Source organism: Rissa tridactyla, chromosome 1 (assembly GCF_028500815.1).
Source record: "Rissa tridactyla isolate bRisTri1 chromosome 1, bRisTri1.patW.cur.20221130, whole genome shotgun sequence".
NCBI lineage: Eukaryota > Metazoa > Chordata > Aves > Charadriiformes > Laridae > Rissa > Rissa tridactyla.
In genome coordinates this window covers 133,021,574-133,043,269 of record NC_071466.1, presented here as the reverse complement: position 1 = coordinate 133,043,269, position 21,696 = coordinate 133,021,574, and the positions used below count along the sequence as shown (strand labels likewise).

The 21,696-nt window shown below is 47.6% G+C and overlaps 2 protein-coding genes and 1 non-coding gene across 5 annotated transcripts in view; 1 reads left to right on the top strand and 2 right to left on the bottom strand.

Moving 5' to 3' along the window:
• NCAPD2 (non-SMC condensin I complex subunit D2) overlaps positions 1 to 21,462 on the bottom strand; it is a 27,744-nt gene extending 6,282 nt beyond the window's left edge. The window contains exons 1-25 of one of the 3 annotated variants that reach the window (XM_054188650.1): positions 21,323 to 21,462; positions 20,362 to 20,437; positions 20,154 to 20,212; positions 19,510 to 19,691; positions 18,956 to 19,095; positions 16,220 to 16,347; positions 16,015 to 16,138; positions 15,787 to 15,934; positions 15,020 to 15,217; positions 14,358 to 14,492; positions 13,722 to 13,806; positions 12,898 to 13,075; positions 12,510 to 12,631; positions 11,336 to 11,545; positions 9,212 to 9,386; positions 7,448 to 7,532; positions 7,162 to 7,295; positions 5,645 to 5,777; positions 4,025 to 4,109; positions 3,760 to 3,921; positions 3,297 to 3,514; positions 2,035 to 2,146; positions 1,599 to 1,722; positions 1,244 to 1,399; positions 837 to 1,014 (exon numbers count right to left, since the gene is read on the bottom strand). In XM_054188650.1, coding sequence (XP_054044625.1) covers positions 837 to 1,014; positions 1,244 to 1,399; positions 1,599 to 1,722; positions 2,035 to 2,146; positions 3,297 to 3,514; positions 3,760 to 3,921; positions 4,025 to 4,109; positions 5,645 to 5,777; positions 7,162 to 7,295; positions 7,448 to 7,532; positions 9,212 to 9,386; positions 11,336 to 11,545; positions 12,510 to 12,631; positions 12,898 to 13,075; positions 13,722 to 13,806; positions 14,358 to 14,492; positions 15,020 to 15,217; positions 15,787 to 15,934; positions 16,015 to 16,138; positions 16,220 to 16,347; positions 18,956 to 19,095; positions 19,510 to 19,691; positions 20,154 to 20,212; positions 20,362 to 20,437; positions 21,323 to 21,395 — 3,420 coding nt within the window. In that variant the 5' untranslated portion in view covers positions 21,396 to 21,462. Of the gene's footprint in view, positions 1 to 836; positions 1,015 to 1,243; positions 1,400 to 1,598; positions 1,723 to 2,034; positions 2,147 to 3,296; positions 3,515 to 3,759; positions 3,922 to 4,024; positions 4,110 to 5,644; positions 5,778 to 7,161; positions 7,296 to 7,447; positions 7,533 to 9,211; positions 9,387 to 11,335; positions 11,546 to 12,509; positions 12,632 to 12,897; positions 13,076 to 13,721; positions 13,807 to 14,357; positions 14,493 to 15,019; positions 15,218 to 15,786; positions 15,935 to 16,014; positions 16,139 to 16,219; positions 16,348 to 18,955; positions 19,096 to 19,509; positions 19,692 to 20,153; positions 20,213 to 20,361; positions 20,438 to 20,545; positions 20,803 to 21,322 lie in introns of those variants that run through there. The other 2 variants (XM_054188648.1, XM_054188649.1) reach the window with 2 other exon arrangements.
• LOC128904698 (small nucleolar RNA U85) lies at positions 19,771 to 20,093 on the bottom strand. The gene has a single exon (XR_008464614.1). It is a non-coding gene; the product is annotated as a small nucleolar RNA U85 (small nucleolar RNA).
• Positions 20,997 to 21,696, top strand: MRPL51 (mitochondrial ribosomal protein L51). The gene is made up of 2 exons (XM_054188720.1): positions 20,997 to 21,255; positions 21,424 to 21,696. The coding sequence occupies exons 1-2, from the start codon at positions 20,997 to 20,999 to the stop codon at positions 21,618 to 21,620; spliced, it is 456 nt and encodes a 151-aa protein (XP_054044695.1). The 3' UTR covers positions 21,621 to 21,696.

Below are 21,696 nucleotides of genomic sequence, written 5' to 3'. Positions count from 1 at the left end.
ACAGCAACTGCAACCCTTAGTTTGCAACAGCTCTGTTCTTTGGCAGGCTTGGATGCAGTTTCTTTGATTTCCAACCTTGTCACAACCCAACAAAAAAACTTCCTGGTAAAGGAAACTTACACAGCAGTTCAGCTCAAGCAACTGTCTCCCATCTTGCCTGATAAAGCCCAATTCAGATTCCCCTTCCCACTACTTTTTCACGGTTTTGTCATAGACACTGCAGAGGTAGGAAGTCAGCAGTCAGGTGGCCGGCTCTGCTTTTAACAGAGCAAGCCCAGTTGGTAAAGCCCCGGTATCACTGCAGCTTCTCAGGCAGCAAACCTCAAACTCTGAAGGGCCTGCAGCAGCCATCACGCTCAATGAACAGCACACAGGGGCTACTGCTACTACTGTTCTTGCTTGCTTGGGCTGCAACTGTTTCAATTTAAGGATCCTAATGTCACACAGCCAAGAGCAACTTTGAAAGGTTTCCCAGATGAGGCACTGCCTGAGCCATAAGGTCAGGGGACTCTGTTGTAAGGCCTGAAGGTAAACTGCAGAAAACCGTTCCCAACCCTGCGCTAGGCGTACACAAGAAAGCAAAGGGACAAGGCACTGGTTTGGAGCCTGCCTCTTGACGTGAATGGGTGAGGCCAAATTCAGCAACATCAGGGTTGAAACAAAACTCATGTTGCAAAATTTCCTTTATCTACCCTAATTTAGGCAACAAAGAGGAACAGACAGCTGCTCTACACCACTGACACACCTTCTCCAGGACTCAACTCTTGTGTCATTTACCCAGCCTCCACCAGCCCTCCCCCGCTCCTGTGAACTAAGGTCCCTGAGCATGCACTTGCCTTGCTGGAGAGTTCACTGAAGAAGTTCTGAGCCACTCCCATGATTGCCTCCTCTGGGTCTATAAGCAGAGTTGCCATTTCGCTCACTTGGCCCTTCACCTTTACCATGTCTTTGAGGATGAGGTGAGTCATCACCAGTCCAGCCGTCTGCCTCACGCTTGGGCATGGGTCCCGCAACCTGACAGAAGCATATAGTTATAGTTACCACAGAAAACAGCTGAGTATCTCCAAGTTAGTGATACACATGACAGCCTATTCCACAGACCAGGTCTGTTGTCTCCCTGCAGTGACACCTTAAAATTGGGTCATTTGGTTTCCTGGATCATTCCCACCTTCCGGAGGCCCAGTGTCACCCTTCCACAGAGCTCTCATCACCCGTCCTCTGCCAGCAATGAGTGTAGCATTACCTGGCATAGAGATGTGATGTCCAAGGCTCCACCAGGTTGGGGAAACGGATGGCCAGATCTCCTGCTGCAATAACGAGGTTGGATCTCACACCAGGCAGAGTGGACTTCTCCATCATGGTGAACAGCAGGCGCAAGTGGGAGTCACAGAACTCAGAGCTGACGGGACAGGGTACAGAAAAGAAGGCATAGATACCAAAATCCCATCTCTCAGAGAGCAGCGAGACAAAAAAAAAAAGTCAAATCTGTGAACGCTCTTTCATGTTTTATTCTCTCCACAGGAAAGGAGTTGCAATGTTTGCTTGTGCCTTAGGACTAGGAAGGCTGGGAAGAGAACACCAGCAGGGCTAGGCATTACCTGATCATGCAGACTTTGCCAAGAGCGAGGGCTGCAGCAGCTGAGAGGGCTGGATCACTGTAGAGCCCAGGGTTGTTGCAGATCTTGAGCACCAGTGGAACAAAGGCAGAGAACAGGTGCTTCTCTAGAGAACAGGGACGAAGACAGCAATGATGCGAGCACTGTTTGTGCATCTCACTTTAAGAACAATTACTCAATTTATCCCAGAACTTCTGCAGACCATAGAAACTGGTTGACTCACTTTCACCATTGAAAAACCACCTCCAGGGAGGCACAGCAAAGAAACAGACAGCCTACACAGAAACTGACACCGGGCAAAAAATGACAGTATTTCCTTCTGAAGCAAACAGCCTTCCTCCTGGGCCTGTTACCCACCACACCTCTTCTTTCACACAGGCAGACAGAGCCAGTGCTCCTCGGTGGCAGCCACACTTACCATCTAGAAGTTCTGTCTCACAAATACTGCGGATGAGTTCAGCTTCTGTGTCATCAGCTGAGGCTCCCACAAGGCCCAGCTCTTCCTCCATAGTCGTCTCATTTCCTGTGCTCTGTGCAGAAAGGAAGGCTATAAAAAGGACGACAGGCAACAATAACCCCTTCCTTCACAAAGTACTCTTCTCTTGGGCAAGAGGTGCATACATGTTACCAGCAGCACGACTAGAGTTGAGAACAACAGGCTGACGGAGAGTTTTAAAACCCACTTTTCCCCAAGAACTGAATGGAAATGTGAAGGGTAGTCCGGGATTTGCCAGTCCACGTGCCACAGATCATCAACGAAACGAAAGCCTAGGCTACTAAGCTGAGACAGACATAGGACACATCTGGCATCGATGCCCAAGTACAGCACAACTTAAAGAACACTCAAATCCTAAAAGCATGAAGTTCAAAGTGGACTTTGAGTTCCTGGTCTTCTGAGCAAGACCACAGAAAACCTTATAGCAAGGCAAAAGCAACACAAGGGAAGAAGAGAGACATGAGTGTTGCACGGGGACCAAATCTGCATCCAGCTTCTGCTTCTTGGAAAATCTCATAGGAACCTCCTCCTGTGCGGGAAATGGTAGTGACACCGATAAGCAGGGCAGATGAGGAAACGAACTACAGATTTATCTGGATATAGCACTGTAGGCATCTAACAGAGACTGGATACCTAGGGACACATAACATTTTTCTCTATTCTTACCCAAGAAAGTCAGCCTCACTACACTCTGGAAAATGTCCTGAGTAGATGTAACCAAGCAGGGACTTTCTATCACACAGATCCTACCTGAGAGAGGACAGAACCCTCAAGCCCTACGGACCAAGGTTCCAGAAGCCCTTTTCCAAAACTCAGGGCACAAATGGGTGTTTGTCACCGCTAGCAGCAATTGCAAAAGATTACACTGGTAAGAAAGCAGGTGATGAGTGGAAACGAAATGTTTGCCTGAAGCAGGAAGATAAGCACGGCCAGGGCATCACCTTCCATTCCCTTTCCTCTGTCTGTTCAAAACCCAAGACTAGCGTGAGAGTTTTATTGAACAGGGTCATGCAAGGACCTCAGCTCTCCCTGTCAATCCTGACCAAGACACGTCCGTTTCCATTCCCAAAGCATGCATTACCCCAGACCTCCTGCATCCCCAGAAGCATGTTCTCCAGAAGTTTGCTGTGGCAGTAGCTGGGACACTAGAGCTGCCCATAGGAAAAAAAGCCCTCAGTTCTCACCCGGGGTCTCTGCTTCTTCGTGCTGCTGTCAGAATGCTTCTTGGTCTTCTCCTCCTCTCTAAGGATGCGGCGTCTGCGTAGCTCTGCACTCACAGATACTTCCAAATATGCTACCTGCTGCAGTGCCACCTGTCCCACAAGGGACACCAGGTGCATCAGCAGGAATGTGGGAAGACTGCTATCACCATCAGAAACTCTGCTGGGAGAAACCGCTGGATCTAGTGGAGAAAAATTACTACAGTTCAGTGTTGATCTAGACCTCTTCCCCCATCAGTTACTGCCAATTTTCACTGTATAACCCGTCTTCATACTCCACAAACTCCTTCACAGCACTCGCGCCCTTCCACAGCAACACCTCCACTAGCCCCTCAGCTCTGTTTGCCTCTTGCAGTTATTCAAGGCCACCCAATTGCAGCACTAGAAATCAAGGGTACAGATTTCCTTCACCAGCTTTTTTCCTCACCAGCTTTCTGCCCATCAGCCTCCTGCAGCTTCTCCAGAGCTTGCCGACTGCAGTCTTGCAGGATTTGAGCACATATCTCCTCTGCCCCTTCTGCCAGCTGGTAGATGAGCGTTACTGCTGCCTCCATGAAAGGGATCCAGTGACCGCTTGGTTGGGCAAAGCCTAACGAGAAGAGGGAGCAATGTACCACACACACCAGCCACAACACGGGCTGTCTCACAGCCCAACTCCATCTCCTCCAAACCTTCCGCTGACTTGAGCTCACCTTTACTCACAGTCTCACTCAGGCAACCAAAGAGCATGTGGTTCTGCGGCAGTCGAAAAGGTGCCTTGTTCTTTCCCTGTGCTGGCTGCAGAGAGAACAGATGAGTTACTCTTACCACGTAAGAGATCCACCCCGTACCCTTCCTGGAACTAAACCTTGCTGTGTGCACAATGCTAATCAAACCCACGCTAGGCCCACTGCAGGGACATCCAGTACTGCTGTGCAACTAAACATGCAGCAGGGACATTACTGTCACTTTTGAAGACACGGTGGCAGCACTGGGTGGATTTAAAGTTTGGCCAAGTGATGATCCGAGGCTAAGCCAGACAGTTCCACTATTTCACCTTAAATCAAAATAACTCTTTTGAAATCTGTTGTTTACTCATTATCCACAATGACTGAAGAGGGAAACTTTTAGAGCATCTTCAGCTACCAACAGTAAGTCAGCTAGATGCCCTTGCCTGAGGGTACTCCAGAACCATGAGGTTTTGTTTAAAAGCAAAATATCATCAGTAGAAATAAGAGAGGATAGCTCTGGATTCAACACCCACCTCACACTTAAGCTGTTGCAGTCCCACCACATTTTAGGTTGGGATGAAGACAACGCATAGAACTACTAAATCAAGCATCACAATGTCCGAGAAATCCCAGCACATCTGTGGCTGCCTGATCAAAATATACATGACCAAAACAAGCTACTGCTTGAGGATTTACCAGCTTTCAGTGCCTGGAAACAAAATTTCTCAATTCACTACAACCTTACTCTCTGTACTGAATTTCTGGTTATGGGGGAGGAGGGGAAGGAAGAGCTACCACAGTCGTTCAAGTACCTACAGTTCAGTCCCTCGTCACATACAAATTTAACTGCACAGTCAACCTAAAACTGAATTACAACCGCCTTCAGAAAATTTAATAATGTTATGATACACATTAATTCATTAAGGTCCTGCAGTAACATCCCCAGTGGAAGGGGCGAACACAGAATGATGGTGCTGTTTGAAGGAGGGCTGCTTTTATGCTGGAAGTCATGAACCAAAATGCCCTAAATGCTTGAGTCAAAAAACAAAGAGGGTTTTTTTTCCTCCCAACTGCGTTAAAAAAAAAAAAAGCATAAACTGTTCCACAGACAAAGAAGCTGTCTGATAAGTGACCATCATGTTACTGTAAGTACAACATGGACAGGTTTGAAAACCTTTCATGTTTTATATTCAGCTGTACAGCTGACAACTCCCAAATATCAATTACTAGGGAGGGCAAAAGAACCACACCACCAGAAAACATCAGTAGGGGAAAGGGCTTCATGGTTGAGGAAACACAAATCTGCTTAGAACGGGGAGTCTGAGGAAGAGAATTGAAAGGAAAACAGATTTTTTTTTGTGCACTGAACTCTTTACTAATTGAATTCAGCCTGTTGCCTAATGAAAATACTTTTATTACATGTTCACTGATGTGTGCTAAGCTTTCCAGACAGTGTTGCTGAATGGTCTCAACCTACTAAATTTCAAAATCCATAAAAATTTAATCACTTTTCTCTCTTCTCAATACAAACCATTTCCCGCCCCCTTTGTTTCTGGATAACTGTGTTTCTGAATGACCTCAAGAACAAGCTAAGAGTCTTACCTTAGGGTTACTGGCAAGTTTGGAAATCGCATTGCATACTTCTTGAGCCAGGTGATAGTCTTCACATGCCTTTTCGGACAACCCTACTGTCACCAAGACATCCAGGTTGCTACCTATGATCTCCGGCTTCCCTCTGTGGAAAAGAATGGGGGTATTACATGAGTTCCTCCTGAAAGTTCACAGAAATATGGAAAACCAAGAGAAATACTCCTTGTGCCTTGTGGAAGGCAGTGGTCTGAGTAAGAGAAAAAAAAAATATAAATCCATCCAATGACTATATAGTTACAGGAGCAGCAAGCAATATTCCACAGAAGCCAGTATAATCCATACTACATTAAGAGGTGAGGTTCTCCAAAGCAAACAACACTGAGCATACTGTCTCTTTGTAAAGAAAGACTTGACTCTTCTTATCAGAAAGGAGCAAAAAAAACAAACAAAAAAAAGAAAAAAAAAGGGTAACATATAGAAAAGTGTTGAGAAACAGAAGCTCAGGACTGGTGAGATGTGACACTTCCTCTCCTACTGTAGGAAACAAAACAACACAACAACAAAAAAATCCCAAAACCCACTCCCACATCCCCCCCTCCTTTCCACCTCTGAAAGGTAGAATTGTACATTCCTCAGACCAGGCCTGATCAGAGGATACAATTAACTGGGTGAAGGCGGCAAGAACAGAACCTAATGTATTTAAAAAGAGAATCTACAAAGTTTACAACATGCATCTATAGGACAAAAGCAATAACAGGCAATGTTGTTGTTATTTCACACACACACACCCAGACTCAACGCAGGATCTCATGGGATATCCTGGAAACCTACAGTTTTCTTGAAATCCCACAATTTTCAGGGAAAGATATTAATTTTGAGACGATGCCTACAATTCTGCCACAAGCATGTGGGATGGGGTGGCAGCAATACCTTGGAAAGAATATCTAATACTCAAATTGCAGAATTGGCTGCAAGCTCCAGAAATGGCTCTAACTCTAGAGCCAAGAACTTCAAGACCATCATTATGCAAGCCTATTTTTGACAGATGAAGGACTGAAGTAGGAAGAGCAAGAAGAAATCAGCAGATAAGCTAAATGCCAAAGGGTTACTGGGCCGGGAAACTGAGGAATGAAAGCCTTATAGCACAATTAGACTCTTTTTGCCCCCAGAAAGGGAAGCAGATTCATCTGCCTCCATGCTAAAGACTACAGACATCTCTACTCAGCAGCTTCTCACTGTTCTTATCCAAACACAGACAAGGTTGCAGAGCTGTGACATGGCAAACCCCTGACAAGGGATGGACATTCAGAACACAAAGAAAGTAATGTTGTCATACTTGTTCAGAGGCTGTGCTGGTGGGACCCAGCACAACCATATTTCATTCCAAGTTTTGTTACCCCATGACCTAGTTGCTAATTTTGAAGCTGCAGAACAAAGGGTCAGCTGATGCAGCACCCACAGTTCTTCGAAAAAAATCAACTCCCTGTACATCCTTCCACCCACAGGATTAGACTAGGCCCTGGGCTCACCGTGCCATCATCCCCAGCAGCATCACAGCAGCACGTCGTTCTAGTGACGAGCACCGAGATTTTTCTGTGAACCGCTCCCATAGCAGCTGGATCACAGCAGGCTTTACTTCATCCTTCTGCACAAACTCTGAGATCTGGAGAAGTAATGCAATAAAACAAGTAGGGAGAGGCAGAGGAGGATCGACTTCAAACCAACAAAGACATTAACTGAAATGACCACATTTTTAATATAACAGACATCTAAAATTACAAATACACTCCAAACCCAGGCAAGGTAAGTACTCACTATTTCTTCTAAGCACTGTATTGTTCCTAGCGATGCATCCACCATGATGAGAGAGAGAGAATGCACCAGGCTCTGGGCCCTGGCCCTTTGAAGGAGAGGAAAAGAAAATAAAATAATTAAAAAACAATTAAAAGGTAAAGAAAAAGGAACTGTGACAATTACTCTCCTATTCAGAGAGTTAAGGACATCTATTAGATAACAGAGCTGATCCCTGGGGACAGGAAAACTTTCCCCTTCACTTGCTGAAGTTCTCCAGGTCACCCAGCTCAAGTGCCAATAAGCATGACACGGGCTCAAAAGTCCACTGTCCTTGTGCACTGCTGCTCCTCCCGGTGCTCAAAGACCCAACCAGAGGCACTCACCAGCCACCTCCCAGTTTGCTCTCAACCGCAAGTCAAACTACTAGAGCATAAGAAACCTCAAAATCTCTGTATGAACAAATAAGGCCAGAACTCAAACTGCAGGAGAGTCATCTCCAGGCAATATTATCAAGAAGAAATAAGCAGCAGTGGGTGCTGATGGTGCAAATGAGGGTGAGGCATGGTGCATCTCACCAGGGATCACATTTATCATACTGAATGTGTATCCAGCAGGATTTACATGTGAGCAAGTGCCACAGTAGAGAACAGACATAGCTCATCCCTAGTGTGGAAGAAACCAGCATGCAAGCGGTACCCACCCGCAAATCCTCAATAAAGATCAGCAACAAAGACTCCAATAACATTCTCTCATCTGCCATGCGTAGAGATTTGTTACAGAAAGATTTAAGATTGGTCTGAATGAAATACAAATAGAAATGTGTGTGAAAGCACCCAAACAATAATAGTAACTAACCTTGTATAGTGTGAGTGATAAAGAAACGGTGTATATTGAAAAATCAAGGACACAAACTGACAGTTAGAAAACGAGTAAACACTGAGGAATGTGTTGTGTACATCAGAAGCAGAATGCCTACACTCAGATAAGGCCATAGCATGCATGACTTATCAGCAAAAAACCTGAGCTCTGGTAACAGAAAGACAGCTCTAACTTCAGACCACACTGTATACCATTCCTCTTATTATCCCAGCAGGATGAGCTACGACAGCCATAAGAAATCCAAAATGAGGGAACAGACGTTGGGCAATGCCTTTGCCCAGCGAGGGTGAAGTATGCAAGACACTTAGTCATGGGATGACCCCATAACAACAGTCAACTCCCAAAGGGGTTGAAATAGCCATCCAAAAAATTGGTTTGTTGTTGCCAATTAAGAACCCCGTTTACGTGACAAACCTTCATAACTGACACCCCTTGTTCCCTATCACATAGAGGCCCTACCCAGACCCTTTGGGCACCTGTATCCTGGTGCAGTGCTTTGTATGAGAGTGAAAGTTATGAGCAAGTTAAGCATGAGTGCCCAGTAACAGTTTTATTTAAAGTAATTCTCAGCTTCTCCTTCCATAAGGTCTGATATGGAGTTTTGCTGTCTTAATTTCCTACACATGAACATCATGACAAACCAAAAGCAGAAGCTCAGCTGGAGGTCCCACAGGAAGAATGGGATAGTCAGATATATAAAAACATTTTAGAACTGCATGAATGTTAGTAACAGCTCAAAGAGAAAGCATCTTTACCACTGGACGCAAACCTTACATTTCAGCTCAGCATGAAACATGGCAAATTTGATTTCTCTTCCTGTCCATACCCAATTCCCAACAGATCCCCGAAATGGATTTAAAAAAAAAAAAGAAAAAGAAAAAACCTTCAGATTAGGAAGACCCTTACCTCTCTGAATCCCCAGTGGGGTTCAGATAGAGCCGCCTGTAGGCATTCAGTACAGCCTCCTTAACACCAGGCTCTTTTGACCATATGAGGGGGAGCATCCTGCGGACTCCAAGCAGTGCCTGAGGCACACCAAACTTTGAGACTGTCACAAAGAACTCAATGGCTTCCTGCACCACTGCAGAGAGAAGAACGGTTTTGTTAGTGCAGTTCTTTCCTAACCCCATTAGAGCGGCCATTAAACAAATTCACAGGCCTGCTGCTCTTACAGCAAGCCCTACAATCATCTAAGATCACTCCTACCGCCTGCAGCGGGCTCAAGTCAGAATGGGGTCATTAGTACAAAGTCATAGATGTCTTGCAGGAAAAAAGGCACAGATTAAAAATGTTACAGCTAAAGGTAAATGAGATACATTTTTGAGACGTGCACAGAGGCCATGTCTGAGAAAGAACAAAATTCTCTTCAGGGAAGCAGTAGCTTTGGAAAAAAAAGATCTCATGGTCACAGCAGATAAAAGCAGCTGAACATTAAGTCCCAGTGTGATGCTGTAGCCTGAATAACTAAGCTATTTGATGTATAAATGAGGTAAGGAATAATGTATTTGATTCCAGCTTAACTACTCCTGAAATACACCGTCCAGCCTTCTGTTCATGAGACAAGAAAAAACATTAAGTTGGAGAGCATTCACAAGGGAGCCGCAGCAACGATTAGAGGGACTGTACAATGAACAGTTCATAGAGTCTGACCTCTGGTTAAGTGGGAGTTTACCCAGTATAAGCTCTAACTTATAAATCTGAATAAAGATCTGATAAAGATCCCCTATCAGACATGTGTTTGCACCAAGACAAGCTGGTATGCTTTCCCTGCCTCCAGTCACACCAGAAGATACATATTTGCAACACAAAAAATAAAATTAAATCTTGAAATCTTAAATCTTTAAATAAAAAAACCTAGATCTGAGCACAGACATCCCTTACCACCCTCCCCCTCACCCAGCAGCATGCTATCTCCAAATGGAGACAATGTCTCAAACTGCCCGGCCCAAACACCCAACTTGCTTTCCTTACGCTAACAGCATAGGACAACAGGGAGGTGGAAAGTTAGTAAAATCTGTGCAGCCATAAAAAAAACAATAAACCAAACCCCATGTGTTTAAGTATCAGGTGAGGGGCATCCTCTCAGCCTGGAGCTTCACATGACCTGTAAAGAGACCGAACTCAGGAGTTTGTTTTTGTGTGTGCGAACAGCCAATGACATCCAAACCCTGCTGGGGAAGCCCACACGCTTGTCACAGGTAACGTACGAGTTCTCAATACAGATGAAGCCTCAGAAGAGTCTGTGTGAAGCTTGGGAGCTGTAGTCCCCAGACCCATCTGTACCGCAGAACCATGCGAGCAGTTGGCAAATGGATCCGCCAGGCAGGATGAAAGAGGAGGGAGCTGCGCCTCAGCTCCCTTAGGGGTGCCAATTCAGGGCAAGCACTTAAAAAGGGTCTAACTGGTTACAGCAGTCCTCATGTTAAATATGAATAGCTGAATTAACTCAAAGGCCTACTCTCCAACCACCTTTCACTACAGCACTGAAGACGACCAGGCCATGGAACCTGTTGATCAGGATCACTTTTAGCTACAGAACAAAGTTTAACGAAAGGTGAGGTGGATGAGACATGCTGCTGAGTTCCCCTCTTACAGCCAGCATAACACCTGAAGCTGCATCAAGGCACTGAGCAAGTAACAGAACCCAGCTTCACTGGCTGTGCTTACTTTAGGAGAACCTCGGCTGAGATGATGAACGTAAATCCCCTCCCCCACAGGAGGGGGGAGTCACTATAAATAAAGTCATTTTGGTCACCTGGCTTCTAAAAACACTTTCCATGTTCATATTTAAAAAGTGGATTCCTAAACAGCCCGTTCATGCCCTAACACAACCTCTTCATGACACCCATTTAGATGGCACTTGCTGTTCCAATATCCTGGAAATGCCTGTGATATCCACTCAGTTAAGTGCAGCTCCAAACTTTTCACCTTCCCCTGGAGCTCCACCACTCCCACATCTCTGCTTCAGCAATGGGAAAAATCTGGAAACACTGAATGGGGGCGAAAGAGCCCCATGGCTATTTCACACACCTGAGACAGAGTTTTCGTACATCATCCTGCTGATCAGGCTCAGGGCTTCTGTGATTTTCACTGAGAAGTCGTAAGCATCTTGCAGGTATTGCACCAACATCTCCTGTTTGACCAGCTCTGTCTGAGGCTGCTCTTCTGGTACAACTTCTTCAGTATTAAGACTACTGTTGCCACGCGGAGGATCCTCACTGTTCTCACCTGGGCATGAACCTGCACAGCATGAACGCTTGTTTGTGAGCAGTATTGAAAGTACGAGAGAAACAGGCACGGTTTAGGGCATTTTAACCCTTCTCTCCACTCCATACCGACAGCTTCAGAAAGCCAGACTTACACAAAAATCCGTCAGACTTCGCTATAAAGACAAAAATCTCAACATCCTGGAGAACAAGTTCCAGTACTATAACGTGATGCACCGCAGAAATGCCAACGTAATACAGGGGTGGAGAAAGGCATGGTCCAGTTGGGGTAAAACACCATTAAAATGCTGAAGGGGCTAATCTGAACTTGACAACTACCCAAAGATGAATGAGGCCCTAAAAGTGAATCCAGGCAGAGCAAGAAGGCAGCAAACACTATGACTCTCTAGCAAAGTTTGTGCAAGTGTGGAGAGTTGACAAAGTTAAGAAGATTAAATTATTTAGACGGTAGCCTTTTGATAGAAATGAGCTTAAGGGGATTGGCTAGGAAACCTTATTTTGAAACAAAAGACAAAGCATGTAAAGTCTTATGCCCTGAGGCTTGAGCCCCAGATAAGCAAGACTTTGCTTGAATCAGATACTTGGACAAGGCTGCTAAGGGTAAGCATTATGTGCCACTACCTGTTCAGGAAGCAGAACTCCTGACAAATTCAGACAGGACGGGAAGACTGAGTGGATAACACTGGCTTCACTCCCCTCAGCAGATATTATGTGAGTTAAAGCATCAGAAATGCACTTCTAGTGGGAACATGGAGCTATTCCAACCAGAAATTAAATAACAGGGCTACTGTGATCCATCTAAGATGCCAGGCCACTAGATGAGCAAACGATCCAGAGATGGTGCAGCTCTGTGAGCTGTCAAGTATACAGAGAGAGCTCCACGGGTCAGAAGGAGGGATGGGGCATTCCAGAGGGTTTTGGTCTAGCTCTGGCATCAGCTTGGACTTAGGGGAGACAGAGCGATCTAAAGCGGTTACCTGTGTAAAGTCTCTTCAGAACACCCAAGATTGTTGCCTCCTCATTATCCTCTGTAGGGCCACTGAAGGGCTCCTTCCCCTGGAAGCGACACAGGGCCTTCTGCGTAAGGCGGGCTGCACTCCTGGACAATGACATTGCCCAAGAGAAGAACATCAGCAACCCGTTAGGGCAGGACACAAGGGAAACCATCCAACTTTGCCCTGAACACCTGGGAAAGCAGCTCCTGCCCGCATCTTGCGCTGGGTGCCCATGTCAATCTCTTCCTACAGAGTAACGTTACTGGAAATCATCCCTCTACCCTGGAGCTCAAACCTTTCTTGAACAGAGAACTAGAAACCGACACATCCCACGAGATAAACACTCTCTCAAACTACAGAGCATTCTTACTTGTAATTCAGCTTCCTCAGCAGCCCAGTGATTTGCTCCGATGTACTCTCCGCCGTTTCCTCAACTTCCAGCACCTCCTCTTCCCCTTCCTGCGGTGGTTGAAAGAGCTGCTGTGTGGCAGCCCTAACTTCTGGCAGCATTGCTTCCCACTCTTCCTCTGGGGTGATTGCTGGAGCTATTAAAAAAAAAAAAAAAAAGAGGGAATAAAGAATACAGAGACTCAAGTGACACCCTAAATGGGGAGAGAAACTCATCTGGAACTTAGGAATTCTACTTACCCCACCCCCACACCCCCTGCCAACTCCACCCCAGGCAGGCACTATTCCCATTGCTGATCCCTCCCAGACTGCACTAAGAATAGGCAAGAACTCTTTGGCATAAAAAAAGAAACCATTGAGGGTAAAAAAAAATTACAGGTAAGAGAAAACCATCATTTGCTATTTCTTGTTTTGTAGACAGCACTGGTTCCAAGGCTAATCAAGTTTAAATTAATATCTGACCAAAATTATGGTTCAAGCAGCCCTTGAATGGTTGAAAATGGAAACCTAGGAGGGTGTTCATAAGTATTTTCAGTTCTTATCCTGAAAATAGGATATTTAACTAAATGAACTGTTGGTCTAGGTATGGACATTCATACAGTCCTTCTACAACACCAGTGTATGAAAAATCATTTTGAGTTTAATCCCAGTTATCTGGCATCTGGCCTCACCGTCTCACTGTAAGATCTGAGACAAAAGCCACCACAACCTGGGAGCAAATTTAAGATGCGGAAAAATAAGCCCTGGTACGCCCTGGGAAGGGGAAAGAGGAAGAAAGGAAATTACCTGCTGTGGATCTGCCATGGTCTCTCATTTCTTGCAGTTTCTGCATCTCTTTTTTCAGTGGCTCGGCCAAGTCAGCACAGCTTAACTGAAGATGCCAGGAAGAGAAAAAAAAATATGTTACTTATCCTCCTTTTTCCAAAATGCTCGAATTCTCCTTTCTCTTCCACTCCCTACTTTGTCAATCCCCTCAGATAACCCTGGTTTTGGAAACTGGAATAGTAGACTCCGGTCATCATCCTAGAACAGGAACAGCTGTCAATTGCCAGTCTAAGGCTCAGAAGCTCAGGAGAAGGTGCAGCTCAACACAAAGAGCTGCAGCTCTGTGCAGAATGTTCTAAAAGACTAATTCTGATCCTAAGGAACGAAACCCCACAGTGGATTCAAATCAAACCGCTGCAGGTTTTTCCACAATCAAGCACATCACAATTCTGGCCTTCAGAATACCTACCAGTTACACCAAGCTGGGGAAGAGCCAGAGGAAACAAGATCTAAGCTTGGGAAAACGACCCGCAGGGTCAAAGGCTACGTCGTCCCTCCCACAAGACACATAAAGGCTGCTGCCCTGGCTATAGCACACTGCAGATATTCAGCCTGCAAACAGTCATCTAGCATATCCATTATACTAGTCAAAATTACCTTGCAGGAGAAGGGATTGTTGGACAAAAACGCAGCCAGGAGCTGGATCGCATTTTTAACTACTACCACAGATTTGTCTTTGAGACGCCCAACAGCCAGCGATACCACAGACTGAAACTGAGTCAAAGGCAGGGCCTAGCACACAATGAGAGCATAAACAAAGTTATCAGGAAGGCCTAGAGACTCATGAAGAGTTATTTTACTGCAGACATATGAATGTACTAAAAGGCACAGATTATAGAGTCATAGAAAAGTCTAGGTCTGAAGGGACCTCTGGATATCTTCTGGTCCAATCTCTGTTGAAAGCAAGGACTTAGATTAGGTTATTCAGGATTCTGCTGAGTTGAGCCTTAGTGTATCTAGTGAGGGTGATGTTTTCCCATGCCAACGTCCAAAAAGAGCTTGCATACTGCACTCTTCCTTCTAGTCTGTCCTGATAATAAAGAGCAGTATTTAATTTGTGTTCCCCAGTTCCCTCACCCCCAGGATCTTTGGTCTCTTGGGAAAAAGGAATTGCAGATGCCACGGTACCCAGGGACAATACCTTTCTCTGTTAAATTTCAGTCTCTGCAAACGAAGAGCAGGGTGACAGAAACTCCCTTACAAAAGACAACGGGGGAAGTGACGACTGAGACAACACCATTTCCCCAGCACAGACTTGCCTTGCGCTGAACGATTCGAGTGAAAAGCTGCAGCACACGGCTGCGCACAAAGCCATTGATGTCACAGATGTGGGCCTGCAGCATATTCAGGAACTGGTCCCGAGTACCACGGGCAACTTCCTCCAGCTTGTCACCATTCAGCACCTGTGTCAGCACTTCTGCCATAGCCGCCAGAATGGCATTTCGCATCATATAACTCTGCAAAAGGAAGAGTTGTTGAGCCAGGAACAGACAAAAAGAGATGACTTGATGTGCCAAGGGGAAGGCTGGCCCAGAGTTCAGGCCTTCTAAGCCCAGGCTCCAGCCTTAAGTGAATTTCTGCATTACGGAGTTTGTATTAACCTTGGGTGAGTGTGGCTGTGCCTGCAAGACAGAGCAATCCAACCCTTCTATCCAGCTGGGTCCACAGAAGCCAAGAACTGATATCAGAAACACTCATGGCTTTTAAGGGCAGTTTAAAAAAAGGTAACACAATGACAAACTCATTAAGTACTGAAGAACGAGGGATAACAGCTGGGATGTCAGTAAGCAGACCAGTAAGCAGTCTCCCGTTCTCTGATATCTGGGAGTGACAGCCAAACAGTAGATGTCATGGTTTCTGTTTGCTTTTCATCTTTTAGGTAAGGGCAGAACCTATTCCGAAGGACAGGTTTTGACAATCGATCTCTGTGAAAGAGGTTCTGTTTTCAAACAGAAAAACTGGATAACTGGATAGCAGCACCTCCATCGCTCGACTTCTCCAGACAGGTAATTATGTGGAAATGTACCTCCCCATCCAAGTGACGCAGGAGAACGCTCATGTTGGATAACACCAGAGCTGGAATCCGTTCAGACAGTTCAGTTATAAAGGTAGCATAACCTTTGACTCCAGAAGTATCACGAGCCAGATCCTGCGGAGATTTCTGTCCAATTTCCCTGCACAGAAAGATGAAACAAGGAATAGGTGCCTCAAATTGCTAAGGATAGAAAGACAACCCTTGGGGTGTTTTTCTCACCTTAGCAATTCGCCCACCAGGCTCTTCAGACCATACTCTGTAGCCCAGAGGCTCACAGCCTGCGCAAACACTGGGGCTACATGTTCAAAGTGCTGCAGCATCTGCGTGATCTTCAGAGTGGCACCTTTTGCATGTGAGGAAGAAGAAAAAGGTCAGGGAAAGTAACTGGGAATGGCTTCAGGAAGAAGGTAGAACAGGAACTCACTGAACATGTGATCATAATGAACCAGAGCTGCAGCAAGTAGATGTGTCACAGCCTCCCGTGTGGCCCGGTGCTTCTGAAGACCGATACTTGGATTCTCCAGGATACGGTAGCAGCTTCCTGTCATTAAGCTAAAGCCACAGAACAGAGATGGTCAACCTCAGCATCACAACTTGCACCAACATCATTCGATGCACTGCACTAGACAAACATTTCTCTCAAACCAGAGAGATCATAGAATCATAGATTCATTTAGGTTGGAAAAGAGCCTTGGGATCATTGAGTCCAACCATCAGCTCCACTCTACAAAGTTCTCCCTTATACCATATCCCTTAACACCACATCTAAACGAGTCTTAAACACATTCAGGGATGGTGACTCCACCACCTCCCTGGGCAGCCTATTCCAGTGTCTGACCACTCTTTCTGTGAAGAATTTTTTCCTAATGTCCAGTCTAAACCTGTTGCAAATGTCCAGTCTAAACCTATCCTGTTTCAGCTTGAACCCAATACCTCTTGTTCTATCGCTAATTACCTGTGAGAAGAGACCAGCACCAACCTCTCTACAATGTCCTTTCAAGTAGTTGTAGAGAGTGAAGAGGTCTCCCCTCAGCCTCCTCTTCCTCAAACTAAACAGTCCCGGCACCTTCAGTCACTCCTCGTAAGATTTATTCTCCAGGCCCTTCACCAGCTTCGTTGCCCTGCTCTGCACTCGCTCCAGCACCTCGATATCTCTCTCATATTGAGGTGCCAAAAACTGGACACAATACTCAAGGTGTGGCCTCACCAGTGTTGAGTACAGGGGGACAATCACCTCCCTACTTCTGCTGGTCACACTATTTCTAATACAAGCCAGGATGCCATTGGCCCTCTTGGCCACCTGGGCACACTGCTGGCTCATGTTCAGCCGCTTGTCAATTAGAACCCCCAGGTCCTTTTCTGCCAGGCAGCTCTCCAGCCACACTTCCCCAAGGCTGTAGCGATGCATGGGGTTGTTGTGGCCCAAGTGCAGGACCTGGCACTTGGCCTTGTTGAAGCTCATACTATTAGCATTGGCCCATCAGTCCAATCTATCCAAATCTCTCTGTAGAGCCTCCCTATCCCCATGCATATCAACACTCCCACTTAACTTGGTGTCATCTGCAAACTTACTGATGATACACTCTATGTCCTTATCAAGATCATCAATAAAGACATTAAACTGACCCCTGAGGAACACCACTTGTGACCAGCTGCCAGCTGGATTTAACTCCATTGACCACCACTCTTTGTGACCATCCGTCCAGCCAGTGCTTGATCCAGCAGATCATATGCTCATCCAGGCCATGAGCAGACAGTTTTTCCATGAGGATTCTATGTGGAACAGTGTCAAATGCTTTTTGAAAGCCTAGGTAGACAATATCCACAGCCTTTCCCTCGTCCAGTAATCGGGTCATCTTGTCATAGAAGGAGATCAGATTCTTCGATATCCTTAAAAAAACTGATCAAGCAACATCTGAATTTGAGAGGCCTACATGAGGAAAGGAAGTGGTTCCTGAACACATTGCTTTTGCCTCAAGATGGCTTCCTCAGCTTCCCAGCGATCTGCACCCTACAGAGGGCTGTAATACCACATCACTGGCAGATATAACATTTAACTCTCCCTTCCAGAAGATCACTATCACCCATCCCACCTCTAGATTGGCTGGATGGTGACATCCACAGGCTAGTGGTCAACAGCCCAATATCTAGATGGAGATCAGTGACAAGTGGTATCCCTCGGGTCTGTACTGGGACCAGTACTGTTTAATATCTTCATCAAAGACATAGACAGTGGGATCAAGTGCACCCTCAGAAAATTTGTGGACATCAAGCTGAGTGGTGCAGTTGACACGCCTGAGGGACCGGATGCTATCCAGAGGGACCTGGACAAGCTCAAGAAGTGGGCCCATGTGAACCTCATGAAGTTCAACAAAGCCAAGTGCAGCGTGCTGCACCTGGGTCATGGCAACTCCTGGTATCAATAGAGGTTGGGAGATGAAGCGATTGAGAGCAGCCCTGTGGAGAAGGACTTGGAGGTACTGGTGGATGAAAAGCTGGACATGACCCAGCAATGTGCACTTGCAGTCCAGAAAGTAAATTGTATCCTGGGTTGCATCAAAAGCAGCATGGCCAGCACATCAAGGGAGGTGATTCTGCCACTCTACTCTGCCCTGGTGAGACCCCACCTGGAGTGCTGCATCCAGCTCTGGAGCCCTCAGCACAGGAAGGACATGGACCTGTCGGAGCAGGTCAAGAGGGCCACAAAAATGACCGGAGGCCTGGAGCACCTCTCCTATGAGGACAGATTGAGACAGTTGGGGTTGTTCAGCCTGGAGAACAGAAGACTCCACGGAGACCTTATTGCGGCCTTTCACTACTTAAAGGGGGCTTGTAAGAAACACGGGGACAAACTTTTTAGCAGGGCTTGTTGTGACAGTCCAACGGTAGTGGTTTTAAACTAAAAGAGGGTAGATTTAGACTAGATATAAGAAAGAAATTTTTTTACAATGAGGGTGGTGAGACACTGGAACACGTTGCCCAGAGAGGTGGTAGATGCCCCATCCCTGCAAACGTTCAAGGTCAGGTTGGACGGGGCTCTGAGGAACCTGATCTAGTTGAAGACGTCCCTGCTCATTGCAGTGGGGTCGGACTAGATGACCTTTAAAGGTCCCTTCCAACCCAAACTATTCTATGATTCTACATCCACTACATCCTATACCTGACAAACTCTTCTTCCACCACCAAACCACCCCAAAGCTGACGGAGATCCAGCTGCAGCAGCTGCGTGAGCAGTTGTAAAAGTGGCTCCCTCTCCTCTTCCCATGAAGATTGAGCGGTCTTGGTACGGTTTTTCTTGTTCTAGAAAAAAGATTACATGATACGATACACCAGCAGCTTAACAACAGAAAAAACACCGCCACCCTGACTCCCTCAAAAAAAGAAAATGACTGTTAAATTCTGCAGCATTAAGAGACATACAGAGATGTATGAGAAGCTTATATGCCCACATCAAACGACCGCTGCTGTCATCTTTGACCACAGAAGAGAACTTGAGAAATTACTGGCACACAAAATGTTTAGACACGTATTGTCCCTTTGGCTCTTTTCCATGTAGTCTCACAGAAATCTCAGTACTCCACATTATGCACTGCTCTTGATGGCATCATGTTTAAATAAACCCAGCTATAACATCTGATAGATACTACAGAGTTCAGCAAGCTTACATGTTTTCTACTTTTATCATCTTATTTTCCCCCCAGTCCCCTCACCTACCTTCCCACCAGGATCCACCTCCAACAAACTATTATTGCAGGTTTCCATTTCAAAGGCATCCATCAGGCCAGTCAGCAAATAGCAGTTCATCTTGAGAGCATTGAGGTGTGCACTGCGGTCTGCATGGCTCAACTCAGAATCACCCAAGATGGCAGGAAGTTCATTGGAATGTTTGGACACCACTGAAGAGAGGTAGAAAGCCATGAGCACTCCTTGCCAGACCCCTCAGCCATCCTCTCTTTTGGAGACTTCTTTTGGAGCAGTCATCAGATTACCAAAGACGTGTGCTCACATCTCACCAGCTGTAACACGGGCTACTCCCTGCAACCCAAACCTTGGAAACGCTGTCTTATCCTATTCCCACAGCCCCCTGTCAGCTCAAAGAAACACTCACTCAGAGCTGATGCATCCCAAAGATGTACTTTCCAGGGACGCGGGGAAGGGGATTTTCTGTCGGCCTGCCCTTACAGCAAACACGCACAGCTCTGCATTGTCCACCAAGATTACAGACCCATATTACTGGAATGGGCTGAGGGTGCAACCCAGCTGGTCAAGTCACATTAGCCTTTATATCATCATCGAACTGCCAGAGGAGAGCAACCTCTCTATTACTCCTGCTTCAGCTGGAAACAACGGATACCCACCCTGCATCATCAGCTCCAGGGCATCCTCCTTGACAGCAGTCTGCACAGCTCGGAAGTGGCTGCAGGGCAAACACAGTGTGTGAGGGCAGCGAGTAAAGGCCATAGGGAGAGGCATGAGTGCCCGGGCGCCCCAGTCTCTCCTCAACCCTCCTCTCCACCCGCTTCATTCCCAGTGTCCCCGGCTCCGCGTTCGCCGCTCTGTACTCACTGGAGCAAGCTGTAGAGGGGGTCGAAGTGCTGTAGCACTGCCAGCGCGCCCCGCGCCCGGAAGGCGGTTCGGAAAGCTGCGGGGAAACACGGAGAGGGGGCGAGAGGGGGACGCGGTCACAGCCGTGAGCGGGCGGTGGGAGCAGGTCAGGCCGGGAGAGGTGGTGGTGGTGGGAAGGCCTTACCTGTGAGGGCGGGCGGCAGCTCGCGGACGGTCAGCACCTCCTGCACCACGTAGCGCCCAGGGCCGCCATCCCGCAGCAGGTCGGCCGGAGCGAAGGGCAAGTGGAACTCCCAGGCCGCCGCCATGGCCCCGGCACAACCCCACAGGCGGCCGCCGTCGCCGCCTCAGGCCCGGACACTCCAAACAGCGCGCGCGGGCCGCGCCGGCCCCACCCCCCTGTCCCGGCCTATCAGCGCCCAGCAGCGCAGCCCCGCGGCGGCGCCTCGCCCAATCGCCAGCTCCCTTTCCCACTCCGACCGTTAGCGTGACGTCACATTCTCGTCCTTCCGCTTCCCGACGGCCACAGCGACCGGAAGGGGAGCGTCCGAAGCCACGGGGCGGGCGGCCCGGCTCGGCTCGGCTCGGCTCCTCCTTCCCCGGCGGCACCGGTACCGCCCGCGGGGGTCACCTCAATGGCGTTGGAGCTGGTGCGGGCGGCGGGGCGAGCCCTGCTGGGCCGGGCCTCGCCCCTGCTCCAGGCCGAGCGGAGCATTAGCGGCGGAAGGGAGCGCTGGGGGCCCGTGCGGCCCGGCCTCCCCGTGCCCCTCTCCTCCCCGCTGGCCGGGCTCACCCGGGCCATCCGCATCAAGGAGCCCCCGAAGCCCAAGCAGGTGGATCGGTGGACGGAAAAACGGGCCTTGTTCGGGGTCTACGACAACGTGGGGATCCTGGGTAAGAATTCATCCACCCCACTCCCCGCGGCGGCCCCAGGGCAGGAGGGGAGGGAGGCTGGACCTACCTGCGAGGCGGGGGGGAGGGGGGAATTGCAGCTGCCTGCCCTGGGAACAGCCTTCTCCAAGGCCTGGCTTCATTCTCTCTGCTCTGTCTTCCTGGTCTCAGGTGACTTCCAGATCCATCCGAAGAACCTCATCAAAGGGCCCAAGTGGCTGCGAGGCTGGAAGGGGAACGAGCTGCAGAGGTGCATCCGCAAGAAGCAGGTGGTGGGAGATCGGATGTTTGTAGAGGACTATCACAAACTCAACAAGAGGATCCGGTACTTGTACAGGCGCTTCAATCGTACCGGGAAGCACCGCTAGGAGCAACTGTGGGTTTGACACATGGAGATGTGGTTTTGTGGCATCATGGTCCGAATAAAACACAGTTGAGTTCTCA

What these genes read in the sequence shown, in the direction of transcription:
- MRPL51 (XM_054188720.1), top strand. Translation starts at nt 20,997, where the DNA reads ATGGCGTTGGAGCTGGTGCGGGCGGCGGGGCGAGCCCTGCTGGGCCGG. An exon ending in CGACAACGTGGGGATCCTGG is followed by an intron (nt 21,256 to 21,423) that starts GTAAGAATTCAT and finishes TCCTGGTCTCAG; the next exon opens with GTGACTTCCAGATCCATCCG.